This window comes from Solanum tuberosum, unplaced genomic scaffold (assembly GCF_000226075.1).
Source record: "Solanum tuberosum cultivar DM 1-3 516 R44 unplaced genomic scaffold, SolTub_3.0 scf00172, whole genome shotgun sequence".
In the NCBI taxonomy this organism is placed as follows: Eukaryota; Viridiplantae; Streptophyta; class Magnoliopsida; order Solanales; family Solanaceae; genus Solanum; species Solanum tuberosum.
Window position 1 is genome coordinate 937814 of NW_006239095.1, and position 16331 is coordinate 954144.

The following is a 16331-nucleotide window of genomic DNA, read 5'->3' on the forward strand; positions in this document are numbered from 1 at the left end:
ATTTTACGAGTACGAATTAAAAATCAGACATAAAATATTTAAATAAAAAAAATCCAAATGATTGAGATTTGAAAGAAAAAAAATTGAAATCACGTTGTTAAAAAAGTAGTATTTGAAATTAGTTGAAGTCATATTTAGATAGATATGAAAAACAAGGGAAAAAAGACTAATATATCACCGAACTATCATAAATGGTATGCAGATGTCCTTCGTCATATTTTTGGGACATCGGTGTCCCTGCCGTTCAAAAACTAAAGCATATATACCCTTTATACTAACGGACATACATGTGTCATAATCTTATCCACTAACCCGACATTTATTAAATATCGGATCGACGGGCAAGATTGTGTCACATGTCCCTATTTAGTCTTCCGTTAGAGTGAAGGGCATATATGCTCTAGTTTTTGGACGACATGGGCATCAATGTCCCCAAAGTATGACGGAGGATATATGCATACCATTTATGATAATTCAGGAATATATTTGTCATTTTCCCCAAAAAAACAAAGTTAAGATTTTACGAGTGAAAAAATTGAAAAACAGACTTAAAATATGTTTTCGATCAGTAGCTAAAAGTTTGAAGTTGAAAAAATGAGTTAGACTTATAAATACATATTTATTTTAAAATTAACTTAATTTAAGAAAATATTTCAAATCAATTTACGGCGAAACATTTTTTATTAAAATTTACTGCAAAAAAGAAGACTTATAAATCATATTTATTTTAAAATTAACTTAATTTAAGAAAATATTTCAAATCAATTTATGGCCAAACAATTTTTTATTAAAATTTACTGCAAAAAAGAATTATAGATGGATATATATGTGAATGTAAGATAAGTGTGGGGTAATTTAGTCATTTACCCGTTAGATCCTAGGATAATTGTTGGTTTTGTGTTATTTTCGAGGTGCTTTTTTTTGCATGTTATATTGTGGGGCCTACAAGTACAGCATTTAGTGCTAAGTTAAGGACAAAATTTACTCTCATAAAGGTACAAATTCAAAATTATAAATCGGTCCCGAAGAGAGTGTTGTTTAATAAAAAAATTATATGTTTGGAAGATATGAGTAACGGAAATAAGTATGTTAAGATGAATATGTAGCATGTTAGGAAAAATAGGATTATGAACGAAGTTATTTAGGATAAGACGGGAATAGTCTTTGTGATGGATAAGATGAGGAAAACGATGATTGAGATACTTCAGATATGTGAAGAAGATGCACAAATGTATCAGTGAGGAGCTGTGAGTACAAGGAGAGGTAGAGATAGATCAAAGTAGTCTTGAAGAAACGTGATTAGATAAGATATGACACATCTATAGCTTACTGAGGATATGATTCTGTATGGAGGTCGAGAAATATGATAGAATGTTAGTAAGTAGTCAAACATTGTTTAGTTTCATTATCAAAATATTGTTATTATTACTTTCCTATTGAAATATATTTCAATTTAGTGTTATCTATTGTTTTAGTTGTTGCTCAATTATCGTATCATTCATTATTGCTATTGTTCTTTCTTCTTTATTGTTTCCAACATGGTTTGTTTGCTATTGTATTTGCTTTACCTATTTGATTTTTTATATGCTTTTACTTTAGTCGATAATCTATGAAAAACAACTTCTCTATTTTCACGAAGTACTGATAAAACCTATATATCTAAAGTTAATTATGAGGCGGCTAAACTTTAAAGACTTTGTAATTTTTGGCTTTTTTAAAATATATGTCCTAAAAATGGGTTATTTACAAGAATAACCTTAAATGTGGATAATTTCAAACTTTTGACCTCGTTTGCTTTATGGACAAAATTTTTGGTATAACAAGTTTTTGACGTTCAAAATAATTTATTTACAAAGCAAGTGGAGATAAAAAATTCAAGACCATCCATTTTTCGAAATCATTTTGTGTAATTTCTTGAGTAAGAATGGCTATTTTGTGCACTTGGTCCTTTAAATATTAGTCTGGCCCATTAACAAAGGCCCAAAGAAATAGATGGACAACTAGTATTTCCTCTCAATAGGCATTCTATATACAAAATTGAATGTAACAACATATTACCAAATTCGCGTTGGATAGATTCACTAAGAGAGGTAAGTCGCTTCGAACCAAGAAGTACGAGGAATCGAATAAGAAATATGTAATTAAAAATTGATTAATTTCAATCGTCATAGTATATATTGTCTAACTTGATATCTTATTTTTTCGTGTTGAATTGTTTATTTTAAAAAAATTATTACTTATTTGGATGTTGGAGTGAGTTGCCATTTGCTTCGGCGAATTGTAATAAATACTAACACGTTGTTATCTTTGATGAGTATTACAAGGTTTTAAGAAGCTAAAGAATGAACATATACCTCAATCCTAACATGCTAAGTATGGTAAGAGGACACTCGCATAACAAATGAATTGAACAAGTGAGCTGAGAGGTGTCATTACTTCTCAAACAACTCAAAAATCGCCTTTAAAAAATGATGAATTTCATAAGCACACACAAATAATAAAACGAACAACAATTTTTTCACATGTTTGGATGACTCGTGCTCTAATGTCATTGACTCAAAGTCATACGTGATGCTTAAGTAGTTTGGAGTTTGCACATTTTTATACATCACTAAATCGAAAATTCGTGATTCATACATTTGTACATGTTCATATTAATGGTCAATGAACCTTTTTTTTCTCGATTAACATATATAAACTTATGATTTAAATACTAATGTATTTAGAGGAGTTTCACAAAAACTCAAAAATTTAAAAGATGAAAGGGCTCCCAATTATAGCACGTGTTTAGAGGACATTTACATAAAAAAAATGATAGAGAATTGAATATGTGTCGATACTTCTCAAACAACTTAAATGTCACATTTAAAAGCAATGAATTTTAACAACACTTTCTCATGTTTGGATGACTGTGCTCTAGTGCTAGTGTGATGTATCATCAAAATTTCAAGCTTTGTGCATTGTCCATCTTAGGTCGAGGTCAAAGAACTTCCCTCAAAAATCTCAAGCGATTAAGAATATTCAAATTTCTAGACTGTTTGAACACCGAACATGTTTTTCTATAAGAAATTGTTTGAAAGCAATGGAGGCAAGCGGCCGTTGAAACAGTTGAAGCTTTTGGCCTGCCAAAACAAATAAACAAATATATCTTCAGCTTCATAGGTGTAGTACAAAGGGCTAATATTGTTGTACCTTGTAGACTGAAAATGACTATTTGTCAGCTTCTATTTGTCTTCTCTCATTCACTCCTTTCTCTCCATTTGCTGCCTAGTGTAGCCTTCAGCAAATTTATATTCCTCTGCTTATTAACCTCATGGCATCTGAGTTTTTTTTGGTTTTATGTGGGAAAATTCTATTCCCCTTTGTTTGTATTCCTAAATCCAAAGTTCTAATCAGGAAAAATCAAAGAAAAATAGAGATTCTTGGTGGGTTTTGTGTGTTTTTCTTGTTTGGTTTATGGGGTCTCTTGATGGAACATAAAAAATGCTGAAAGGTACTTCCTTTTTCACAGTTGTGCTTTAAGGTTTTGCTCATATTTGTATTTCTTGATTATGTATTTGGTGGGTTTTATGTATTTTTCTTGTTGGTTTATGGGGTGGAAGATAAAACAAGCTGAAAGGTACTTCCTTTTAAAGTTGTTCTTTAAGGTTTTGCTCATATTTGTGTGTCTAATAATATTCTTGGTGGGTTTTATGCAACTTTTTTGTTTGGTTTATGGGATGGAAGATAAAACAAGCTGAAAGGTACTTCTTTTACAGTTGTTCTTTAAGGTTTTGCTCAAATTTGTGTGTCCAATAATGTTCTTGGTGGGTTTTATGTAACCTTTTTGTTTGGTTTATGGGATGGTAGATAAAACAAGCTGAAATGTACTTCCTTTTACAGTTGTTCTTTAAGGTTTTGCTCATAATTGTGTGTCTAATGATGTTCTTGGTGGATTTTATGTAACTTTTTGTTTGGTTTATGGGGTGGAAGATTAAAAAATGCTGAAATGTACTTCTTTTTTCACAGTTATTCTTTAAAGGGTCCTTTGGTAAGTGGGATAAGGATAATCGGGGGATAAAATTTGGGATTAGCTTAATGTCATGTTTGGTTTGAGGTATTAGCTAATCGCGAGATTATTTTATTCCAACATTTCTACTCAAATAATCCCATGGGATATCCTTGCGTATCTCATCTCGCGTACCAAATGGCTTATAAGGTTTGATCATATTTGTGTTTTTTGATTATCCCCTTTTTGTTCTTGGAGTGTATGCTGCGTAGTTGGAGTCATTTTTCTTTTTTTGATAATCGTGATGTTCAGGCTATAGTTTGTGCGATTTCCACTGGCATCTGCGACCTCTAACTAGCATAGGTGCCGATTAACTATGTACACAAGGCTTGGACAGATGGGAAGAAATCACCTAGCATTTGAGAATTGAACGTGAGACCTCATGGTTTTCAACTCACGTCATTGACTGCTAAACCACTAGGCCACACCCTTGGGTGCATTGCATAGTCGGAGTATTGACTTAGGATTATTGGGTTTTGGTTGGAAGAGATATATTTTACATTTTAAAAGTTTCTTCTATCCGAATTTCATCTATGAAGATCAAAGAAATTCATTGGTTCTTAGTGAGTTTTATGTGTTTTTCTTGTTTGATTTATGGATTCTCTTGTTGGAACATAAAACTAAATGAAAGGTACTATCTTTTCACAGTTGTACTTCAATTTTTGCTCATAATTGTGTTTCTTGATAAAGTCCTTTTTGTTCTTGGAGAGTGTTGCGTAGTTGAAGATATTCAACTCGGAATTTTGGAATTTGGTTAGAACATAGATGAAATTAACTTTTTTAAAGTTTACTGTATCCCAATTTCATCTATGAAGATCAACGAAAATAATTGGTTCTTGATGAGGTGTTATGTGACTTTTCTTTTAGGTTTGACTTTATGGGTTCTCTTGATAGAAGATAAAACAAGCTGAAAAAAAGGTACTTTTTTCATTTTTCTTGTTAATGGTCAGAGGCCGATCATGATTTGAAGTTTATGGGTTCCTACGACAAACTCAACTTAATATATAATATAGCTAGATTTACAGTAAAATATTTATAGATATTTAGAGGATTTCTTATTACATATACAGGGTTTGTGCAAAAACTACTGAGTTCACGTGAACCCACAAATTATACTGTAGATCCGCCTCTGTTTATGGTTTGTGTATGTTTATGTTTCTTGAGTACTTCTGTTTTTGTTCTTGGTTGATAGGTTGCATAATTAGAGTATTTACTTTGGAAAGTCGGTTTTTTGTTGGAAGAATGATAAAGTTGATGTTTTCAATGTTCTAATGTTAACGGGTTCGTTTTTTTATTTCGTTTTGCCTTGTGTTTGATCTCTTTTGGTGGAGCAGATATTAAGTTGTCAATGCTCGTTTTGGGAAACTTAAGTTTTTATTCACATATAAGGTTCCGATCTCCTTTAGTTACCCTTTTTTGTTGAAATACTTGATCGGAAGCTAGAGCATAGGTACACTCAAGCACCTAGGCAGCTACTAGTTTATTAAGATTTGCAGTTTCCGTTTCCCCTATGTGTTTTGGATGTGTACGTTTGGGGAGAAAAATGAATATTGAGGATTCATTTAGCCGACTCCAACTTAATTGAATCCGAGACATAGTAATAATAATAGTTGTTATGTGTTTGTTTCTTCTTTTTTCGGGAGCATGCAAAGTATTGGTTGTGGCAGAATCAGCACTTCTGATATTAATTGGCATTGAACAATCTCTTTTCTTGGATTTCATTTAGGTGATCTGATATTCTAATCTGAGAGAAGATGGCCATGTCACTGGAGGACCTCCTCGCGAAGGAAGGATTCAATAAGAGGATGTCAAAAACGATGCCTAGAGCTTCATCGGGAACAAAGGGAAGAAGTGGCCCTATTTACCGACTTCAAGATCCTCATAAGTTTGTTGCTTCATCTGGCACAAAAAAGCCGGAGAGGACAAAATCTGATATTCCATGCCATGACTTGAAAAGTAAGCACAAAATGGGCTCTTGCGATATATCATCGGATGTTAAGAGAATAAGCATTAGTTCTTTTCATGAGTTTTTATCTGCCAAGGCTTCTCCAAACAATGAGATAGTTGAGGTCGGAGAGAGAAATGATTCAAGATACAACCGTATATACTCAAATCGAACTTACAGCAATGAGAGTGGTGAAGGTAGGTCTGGTACCAGAAGTGCTGAGGACGCAGAATCAAAGAGACAATCCTTCGGAAAAGATACACAAGCTACAGCAAAATGTCTCAATAAATCTAGTAAAAAGGTTTTAGAACATCCAAGCTTTAAAGATGGTTATCAGAAACATATGGAACAACCCGAGACCTCAAACAGCAGATCAACTAGAAGTTCAGTAACCAACAAAAGTTCCGATGCAACTACAAGCCTAAGGAAAGCTGAGATTGAGCACACCGCAGCTATTCCTGCTCTTGATGAACTTGCTATTCAGGCTGTAATCTCTATCTTGAGCGGGCATATAAAACATTTTCTCCTAGATGAGGATTTTAGGACATCACTTCGTCACAATAGCTTCGCTTCGTTAAATTTTATTGGATTTGAAGAAGGTCTGAATACTGAAAGCAAGATCATAGCCACTCTTGAACAAGCTATAGAAATAGTAGAAAGAGCTGCAGAGGATTGTGCAAATGAGAAAGAGCTTAAGAAAGCCTCACTGCAGCTTAGTGTAATCACAGGGTTGAATTCAGACGAGTTACGGGATCGATTTACGTCCGGAATTCCCAATTCTAAATTGGCAGCTTGTGCACATCTGTATCTCAGTGTCATATATAAGATACAGAAGAAGGACCGTATCGCTGCAAAACACCTCCTGCAAGTTTTCTGCGATTCGCCCTTTCAAGCAAGGACTAGTTTGTTGCCTGATTTGTGGGATCGCATGTTTCTTCCTCAGCTTTCACATTTGAAGGTCTGGCATGATTCAGAAGCTAATTTTCTTGGTGACCTACGTAATAAGTCAAGGAAACTGAAGCTGCTTGACAAATTGTACAGTGAAAATCTGGACAAAGGTACTTATCAGTTTGCAGTTTACTACAAGGATTGGCTAACCGAAGGGGCTGAGATTCCTTTAGTTCCTTCTATTCAAATTCCTCTAATATCTGTTTCGCGTGAAGGTTCCTTTAGCAACTCTTCCCACTTAAGTAGTGGTGTTGGCAGTTTCTCACCTCAGCCTGTTGTCAGCAAAAAGTTGTATGATGAAGTATTCCGTCGTTCACATAAACTAGGAGCTGAATCAGAAGAGCACCAGGAAGAAAGCTATGAAATTAGTGTGAGGAAGCCTGCTAGGTTTGCTGCTAAAAATCTGGTAGCATTGACATACTCTGCTGAAGTGATTAAGTGTATAGATCAAGATGCTGAGCTTGGTGCTACAGTTGATTCAGTAAGTGTTGAATACATTACTTCAAAGAACTTGGATCAGTATGTGTAAATTGTTGGTTAAAATCCTGGCTAAGTTTCTGCAACATTTTGGCTGGTGAGATTTGAAGCAAATGAAATTCTACATGGTCCATTTTAGACGATAAATAGGGGATGTTTGAAGGATCTAGATACTTTAGCTCCTGTATTCCAACTTACCCTTGGATTCTTCAAAATCTATTTTGTAAACCAACTTGTACTTTTGTGAATACTTTTAAATTTCAGTCATCTGCATGTCATTGTTCTTTCAGCTGTTGATGTTATTTCTTAAATGCTCCGTTTAGGTATGGCTGTACCTCATAACTTAAGCTCTTATGAAGTCAGTACGACAGTGTCATTTAACTTGAAATGGATGATAAGCAGTCTTGTCAAAGGCGCTTTTAAGCCCAAATGATCAGGGAGGGTGCTTCGCCTTGCTTAAGCTGTGTTTCACGGTATGCAAGGCATTAAGGCGTGTGCCTCATTGCCCGTAAGTCCTACTTGAGTCAAGCCTGAACTATAAATATAGTCAACAAGAGATAAATTAATTGTTGATATTTTGAATGAATTTGTTACTTTTTTCTTGCATTACATATATATTTTACTTCTTTTTTTCTCCGTTGGCCTTTTTTTTCACTAAAAGCTCACACTTCATTTGTACCTTTTGCTTAAAGCCCCAATAGACCTATAGCACTAAAAGCTTTTCGCCTTTGACAACACTGATGATAAGCTTGCAGAGTTGAACATATGTGCCTTTTCTTTTGATGTTGGAGTTACCGAATTAAGACATGCAGCTTGATTGTACTTTTTAAATAGTGTTTACAATGAAGAAAGTAAATAAAACTTGTCAAATCTCTGTACTAGTACTCTATGCAGCTCTAAATCTAGTGAGTTAGGATCTATGCTTGCAAACATTATTATTCCCTCTTCAGATTTTGCATTACATAAGACAAGTTACACCCTGGGCGCGTTCTGATGTGTAGTATGGTGCATCAACCGCTTGGGATGCGGCGGGGGTATTTGGAACTGATTCTCCAGAAGAAAAAATTTTCATGGAAATATTTGGAAACTCTGATATGAAGGAAACAACTACATTAAAGACCAACATGCTGGATTCATTTGCACCTGCAGATCTGACCAAGTTCATATTCAGCAGGATAACAAAAGCAGCTCTTGAGCAGGAGACTGAGGAGGTAGTGCTTCCTGCTCAAGGTAGGTGAAAGTCATCTTTGAGAGTGTTCCCTACTTCCCTTTTTGTTGAGTAATCAATTAGTTATGATGATGTTTTGAAAATGTGTAGGAGTCGATTATGTGGGAAGAACTTCCACAAACATTCCACAGGAATTTATCTGCCCTTTGACTGGACTTATTTTTGAAGATCCAGTTACCCTTGAAACTGGCCAAACCTTTGAGAGAGCATCTATTAAAAGCTGGATTTCGAAAGGAAACAGAACATGCCCAGTAACACGAAGATCGTTAGAATGTCAAAATGTGCCCTGCAGTAACTTCATCTTGAAGCGTGTCATCACCAATTGGAAGTCAGAACATTGGAGGCAACTTCTGGCTTATTTCTCTAAGTTAGCTGGAAATTCAGGGGGACACGGTTGGTTGAAGAACGAAATAGCCGTTTCCGTGTTGGAACAACTACTTATTGCTTTAAATCAGGATCAAAGAAAAGCAGCTTTAGTGCAGCTTCTATCCCTCGGAATCTTACAGTTTCTCATCGAGAGATTTAATCGTGGAAACGCAAGGGAGAAGATATGTGTTTCTGTATTACTTTGCTCTTGCATTGAAGCTGACACTAATTGCAGAAATGTAGTTGCTAGAAATGTTGATAAGATACGTCTGCTTAATCTTCTTCAAAGAGCAGAGTTGGTATTAAGGAGAAACACCTTTTTACTCCTGACTGAACTCATATGCCTTAACAGGTACTTGTTTTTTCAAATGTATTTTCTATTACACACTGGATTCTCATTTATTCGCCTCAGTGGCATGCATAGTATGTTCTATTTTGGCAAAAAATAGAAAAGCAGCTGAGTAAGTCATATGTCATTGAAAGATAAAAAATTAGTTCTGAACTTTCATATTTGGTCAGGCGAATTTGCATGGAGAAATTCGAAGTCTATCAATAGAGATTTAGAGCACATCAAGTTGAAGCTCAAGAGCTCTTTTTAGCAGATGCACAGTGAAAAATCTAAACAATGTGATATGCAGATTTTACTTTTAAAGAAAAAGTGATTCTTTTACTTGTTAATGTCCTCACATCGAGCATGATCACTAATATGTTTTACATTCTTTGTTAAAATGAAATGATCTGGCTACTTTGTCACAAACACATTTGAATATATTCTGATGCTTCTTTTTTGCAATGGCATGAGTGGAAATGTAGTCACTATATACACTTCACAAGAAAACTGTTACTTCTTTTTCGGAAAATTGAATATTAGCTTATTTGGATTCATGTATCCAAATGAATCCAAGTTACAGGTCCGAGCAGTGAAATAGCCACTGATGCTTGTGTCAGGGTAGGCTGTACACATTACACTCCCTCTGGGTGTGGCCCTCCCGTAGACCCTGAGTGAACGTGGGATGCTTTGTGCACTGGAATCCCCTTTTTATATCGAGATGAAGCTTGCTTTGCAATTAAGATGCCGAAATATTCTATATTTGCTGGATTATGATGCAGTCTTAGGGGTTAGTGATATTTACATGAACTCTGAGCTGTGCTCCCATATTTCAGGAGAAAAGATGCTAAGTTCTTCTTTAAAGGTCTTCATAAAGATAACATAGTCAAAGCGATGCATGATTTGCAGACGTATCTCCAGGACTGTCCATGTGAACAGAAAATCATGGTTGCTGTGCTGCTCTTGCACTTCAATCTTCTGGTAGGTTTCAAATTTGAAGATTTCTTTAAAGAAAGTTCATGAACTTTTTCATGGTTCGTCCACAGTACTGCACTGCTTATCTCCTATGAAGTTTCTTTTAATTGTTGACATCATGCCTTAATTGTTGTTCTTATAATTTACATTAGGTCCGTATAGGGATAAACATGAGATACGGGGAATCACTAGTTTTAGAGAGCTCTTATTTTATCATTAAAAAAACAAATTATGTATACTGGACTGAGATTTGTTCGAATAAAGTTGAATGGATATAGAATATAATTCGTTCCCAATAGCCACGTGATGAAATTCTTAGGGTGATGATACTCTTATTACACTTGTAGTCTTTGAAGGATGAGAACCAACTATGTAGCATCTACATTGAGATGTATTATACACGTCATTGGTCTGATCCTTTTGTAGGAACTCCTCGTAATAACAAACTTGCGAAATGGGTCTGTTTATCATAAAGAATGCGCCGTTCCTGACCTTGCTTCACTTTAGTTGCTATTTGAACAATTAAATGTTCTGTTTTGGTCCACATGGGAATATCGTTTCTCTTTTGCATGTCCATGGAGTTTTGAAAAATCCAAAAGATAGATAAAGTGGTAGAAATTTCTCAAATGAACCACACTCCTTTGTATACGTCAGGAGTCCATTGATGAGAAGGGGCTCGGGAAAGCTTGAACCTAATATCATATAGCCAATAATTACTATGTTCGTGATCGAGTAATAGTTGTTGTAGCTTTTGTTACTTGCTTAAGAGACATGCATACCATTTAAGGTCACTGTTATTTCAAGCAAGTTTATGACAGGATTTGAATCTTTCAGGCCGAAACAGATATGCCCAGCACATACAGAGATGATGCTGTTGATGCTATGACTTTGGCCTTAGAAAGAAGCTTATCAGATGGAAGGAGCCGAGAAATATGTTGCAAAGCACTCCTTATTCTGGGAGGGTATTTTTCGTTCTCGGGTAAGATTATGACAGAGGATTGGATCCTAAAGCAAGCAGGGTTTCTTGAAGGCTTTGGAGTAGAAAATCCTGTTGAGGAACAGAATAATGCGCTTGCTGATGCAACTGTTATGACAGTACGCGTTCTCCTTTTGTCCTGACTGAATTCATATAATAAATAACTTTATTGGAATGCAAAATTATATAGGCAACCTCGGCTTGTTTGGGACTTAGACGTAGTTGCAAAATTATATGGACTTCATTTTCTGGAAGTTGGTCTGGGTGAGACATGCCTCCCTAGACACAATCCAGGAGAAGCAAGAGACCTTAAAAGGTGCCATATTGAACCAGATTTTTTCCCAAGTCTATCTCCCTGTTGTTTGCTTAATTCCAGCATCCTATAGCAACTTTTGACATCGAAAAGTCCCTTGGAATGTTCCTTCCAGGAGAAGCAGGATTTTTTTATATATATGTAGTAGACAATAATCCCTTTGGTGAAAATACTGTTTCTGCCACTGCCAATAACACCTGTTACGACATTAACTGTCCTCAAACTCAATCGACCGAGCTCAAACCTGGATGCACTTAGGAAATAAATTTTCTGTTTACTTGGCAGTGGAAGCAAATTTAGAGCTGTGACGTGAGAAGTCAAACATAGTTACTAGAAATGCATGAGCATGGCGTAGAACTCAATCCAGCTAGTGTAAAGCATGTCATTCATGGTGCAACACTTTTCCTTGTTTACTGATTTTAATCAATGAAAAGCCCAGCTTCTATCTAATAAGACACAGTCCTTTCCCCCCATGCCTTGACCCAAGACTACGTTGCACAGATTCATCATTATCTTGACATACTTGTGTTGAACTGGTGTGGATACTTCATATGAGTTCTTCAAAATACAAACATTAGCAAAAACTTGACAGACCACCCAAAATATTCAATACCACATCTTGTCAGGAACAAAGTGTGCCTTTGCTTCAGTCAGTTTGGGAAACGTCTCGACATCATGATACTGCTTTCTTTCGTTCGTTTCCAAGTCTGCCAATGTCCTGCAATATGGACCTTTCTTTTATTGCACGTATAATCGCCACATAATACTCTAATTCTCATTACATTTTCACTCATTCTGTAACCATTATGAACTTTACATACTGTTTTTCCATGTCTGTAAAGTGTACATGACTAAAACACAATAAATTATCAGATGGAGGATGAAGAACAAGAAACCAGGGAAAAGTGGTTGTTAGATGCATCAGCTTTACTCATTGGCAGTGGCAAGAAGTCATTTGTGGAGGCTCTCTCAAAGTGCTTAGGTTCAGGAAACTCGGAAATGGTCCGAATCTGTCTAACAACGGTCGCGTGGCTGAGCTCAGCACTTGCTTCACTGAACGACTCGGAATTTGAGCTATCTGCATTTTTAGCTGTTATCACTCAGCTGATAGAATGCTTACAACATGGTGATCTGATTGAGCATAAGGTTTTAGCTTCAATGTGTCTACTCAATTTCAGCAGAATTCAAGGTTAGTTCTTTTCGTTCTGAGCTTCTGTTAATCTTTAGATTGTAGCAACATGTTGTTTAGATATCTCTTCGAGGACATCCGATAAAATTGGGACAGTACAGAGGTTGTTTAGCTGATACAAATTTTAGTTTCTGGATAGTTTAGCCTAAAGCTAGGAACTTTTTCTACATTACACTATGGGAAAAGCTTTTCAAGTATGTGTTCGGTATGAAGGAAGCCATTTTCCATGAAAAATGTTTTTTAGTGTTTTGTTTGTGACCGGAAAATATTTTCTCGAAAAATATATAGTATTAAAATTAATAACATTAACAATCGAAGAGCGTTAAGACGAGATGTTGAGTACTAAAGATTAATGTAATGTCTAAGGGTTAGTTAAAGTAAGTAATGCAACAACAACATGACTTGCCGGGACTGACAGTTCAGTCACCGGGTTGTTCATTTGAGTTTTGTGCAAGTTTCTGTGTTTTGGAGCCTTTGAAACTTGAACAATTGACTTTAGTCAAAAGTTCAGGAAGACAGTAATACAACAACACACTTTGTAATCCCACACGTGGAATCTGGCAAGGTGATGTGTACGCAGTCTTACCCCATCCTTGTGAAGGTAGAGAGGTTGTTTCCGATAAATCCTCAGCTCAAGTAAAACATATCAAAATAAGAGTTAAAGTAATACAAAGTGAAAAGTTAAGATTGTTGTAAAAAATGATTTTCGCCCATATAAGCGAGTAAAGTTATTTTCCCCATTTTGATGAAAATTGTGTTATGATAATCAAACACTAGAATATGACTTCCGTCCTCCGAACAACCCCAAAATTCATCCCCATTTTGATGAAAGTTATTTTCACGCATCTCGACTAATTCTACGAAATATCTGTCACCTCCCAATATCTCATAATTTTGTCAAGTATTTCCTCCTTAGCTGGCTTTACCAAATGTCACTTTCATGTTTGAAATTATTTAGGACCATTTAATGTTCAAAACAAAAAAAGGCACATCAAAGACAACTTTTCTCAAGGGGTTTGGTATAGTGTGGCAATAATGCTCTCAATTTTGTTTTGTTAGGAAGTAAGAGAATATGTGATTCTTAAAATGGTTTCTAACCTATGTTACTCAGACTCTTCAAAAATGTCATTTGATGTGTGTTGGATTTTCGGAAAATACTGTATTTTTAGAGAATTCAACACGACTCTTCAAATATGTCGCATTGGATGCATGCGTGTCGAATCCTTAGAAGTAGTGCATTTTTGGAGGATTATGACACGGATGTGAAGTTGACAACGTTTTCGAAAAGTCCGAACCACATGACCTTTTTAACCTCACATTTGTTGATTTCTATCTCTTTGATTCTGAGATCTTTGCTCCTAGAATGTAGGGTCTTATTGTTGATGATAGCTGAGGATTTTGTTGGTCCACTAGAAAGCCTTGTTGAAGTTACATGGACAGCAAAAGAGCTTTATGCCATTATTTATTGTGCTGTGGAGGAGCGATAAAGTTGTTTCTGCTCCATTAATAGGTCACAGGTTGAAGTCGTAGAATCAACGACGAATGATTGTCTTAGGTAGCCTTTCTACATTATACCTCCTTGCAGTGTGACCCCCACATGAGCGCGATATATTTTGTGCACCAGATTGCTTTGTAAATCATGTGAATAAATAAGATGAGGGATTTTAGTGTACTTGCTGTTTTTTTTCTCCTTGCTTCCATTTGATATCCGTTTTTGACTTGAGTAATTCAGATTCACGCCACACATGACCATCTAAGGAGGAACCATTCCTTATCATGATTTTTTTCTATTTTTAGAACTTGAACTCGAAACCTAGTCACATGAATTGTCTGGAATACTGATTCTGAATCTAAATGTATGAATATTATTATCTTTTATAGCATTCATTATATTGCCTTGTCAAAAGAAAAAATAAACATTTTCTTGTAGTTGTCAAAGTATTAATGTCTAGTACTAGAGAAAACATAGAGTTTTTTTTTCAATGAATTATCTTTTTTATATCTTATTATAATAAGAAATAATAGAAAAAAGAGTACAAAGCATCTGAGGAGGATGTGGACCTAACAATAATATCATAGTCCTGAGTCACATCATTAAAAAGTCACATTTTTTAAAAACACTAATTTTTTCACTAAAAAATGTTTTTTTTTTTTTTTTTTTTTTTTTTTTTTTTTTTTTTTTTTTTTTTTTTGAGAATGGTAAAAAATGTTCGAGGGGTTATTTTAACATATATTTTGATTAAATTAGTAAGAAAATTTTAAAAAATCGTATGTCTTTATATGGAAATAAGAAAGTTTCTCACTATTTTAATTAGAGATGGTTTTTCGTTATGCATTTTTTCAGTGAGCTGGTTCGATGAAAAATGAATGAAAAATCTTGTTTTATAACACAGTTTCTCATTGATCTGCGGTGGAAAAATCCCCTATTTTTGATTCTGTTAGAATTTTTTACTTTTGAGTTTTGAATCACAATTTTTTTTAATTTTTTTTTATGAGTTCTCGATAACCACAATGTTAAAAAACAAAACATTACAATGGTAATTAACAACAAATTATCTTAATACAAGATCTGCAATTAAGCATTTAAACAATTCATTTTTTGTTACTCCTCCTCCATGGATAGCTTTATCACCTGAAATTTTTAATTAACAAAAAAAAATATATTAAATTATTAGGCACTGTATTAATAAATGAAATAAGTACTTCATTGTCAAAAGAATAATAATTTTAATTAGTATTTCAAAAAGAGAAACATAAGACACTTAAATAGTAAGATTTCATCACATATTTAAAATTTGAATGTAATTTTTCTGAATATGATTTATATCTCTCAATTTTTAAAATTAATAAAATTACTCAATTATTTGACTAATTTACTTCAAACATACAATTAAGTTTGCTTTAAACGAATAATATCTCAAAAAATGTTATTTGTTGTGTATCAGATCCTCCAAAAATCATTTATTCTTTAAGGATATTGATACGACTCTTTAAAAATGTCACTGAGTAGTATCAAATCCTTCAAAAATGATACATTATTGTATAATCTAAAACGAGTACATCAATATTTTTGAAGAGTATGAGCAACACAATTTTTTGTATGATAACTCAATTCACTATAATAACAAATTGGTTACATGTAAAATCTTTATATAGTTTAGTTCAGGGCCGGCTCTATGTATAGTTTAGTAAGGCATTGGCCTTAGGCCCCCAATTTTAGGGGGCCTCAATTTTTTACCAACAATAAATTACGTGTTAATTTTTTATAAAAAAATATTGATTATTTATGATAAAAAGTATATATTTAAAATTATTATTTTATTCTCTTCAATCCCATTCAAATAGAAGAAATCAAGAAAATATTGTTTTATTTTCTTACACTCTCTCTACTAATACTCACATTATTTTCTTTTTAACTCCTTTTACACTCTTCTTTAAATTGGTGATAAATTATAGTAATATTCTGTCAAAAATATCATTTAATAGTCGAAAAGTGTTGAACAAATTGAATTGTAAATTCTTTTTCCATTTCTTCTTA

The 16331-nt window shown here is 34.3% G+C and overlaps 1 protein-coding gene across 1 annotated transcript; it reads left to right on the forward strand.

Annotated features, from left to right (window-relative positions):
• The first annotated feature begins 2879 nt into the window (after positions 1-2879).
• Positions 2880-14623, forward strand: LOC102591146 (uncharacterized). The gene is made up of 9 exons (XM_006354136.2): positions 2880-3493; positions 4916-4966; positions 5775-7422; positions 8420-8648; positions 8737-9364; positions 10177-10321; positions 11150-11410; positions 12478-12793; positions 14156-14623. The coding sequence occupies exons 3-9, from the start codon at positions 5803-5805 to the stop codon at positions 14278-14280; spliced, it is 3324 nt and encodes a 1107-aa protein (XP_006354198.1). The 5' UTR covers positions 2880-3493; positions 4916-4966; positions 5775-5802; the 3' UTR covers positions 14281-14623.
• The last annotated feature ends 1708 nt before the right edge of the window (positions 14624-16331 follow it).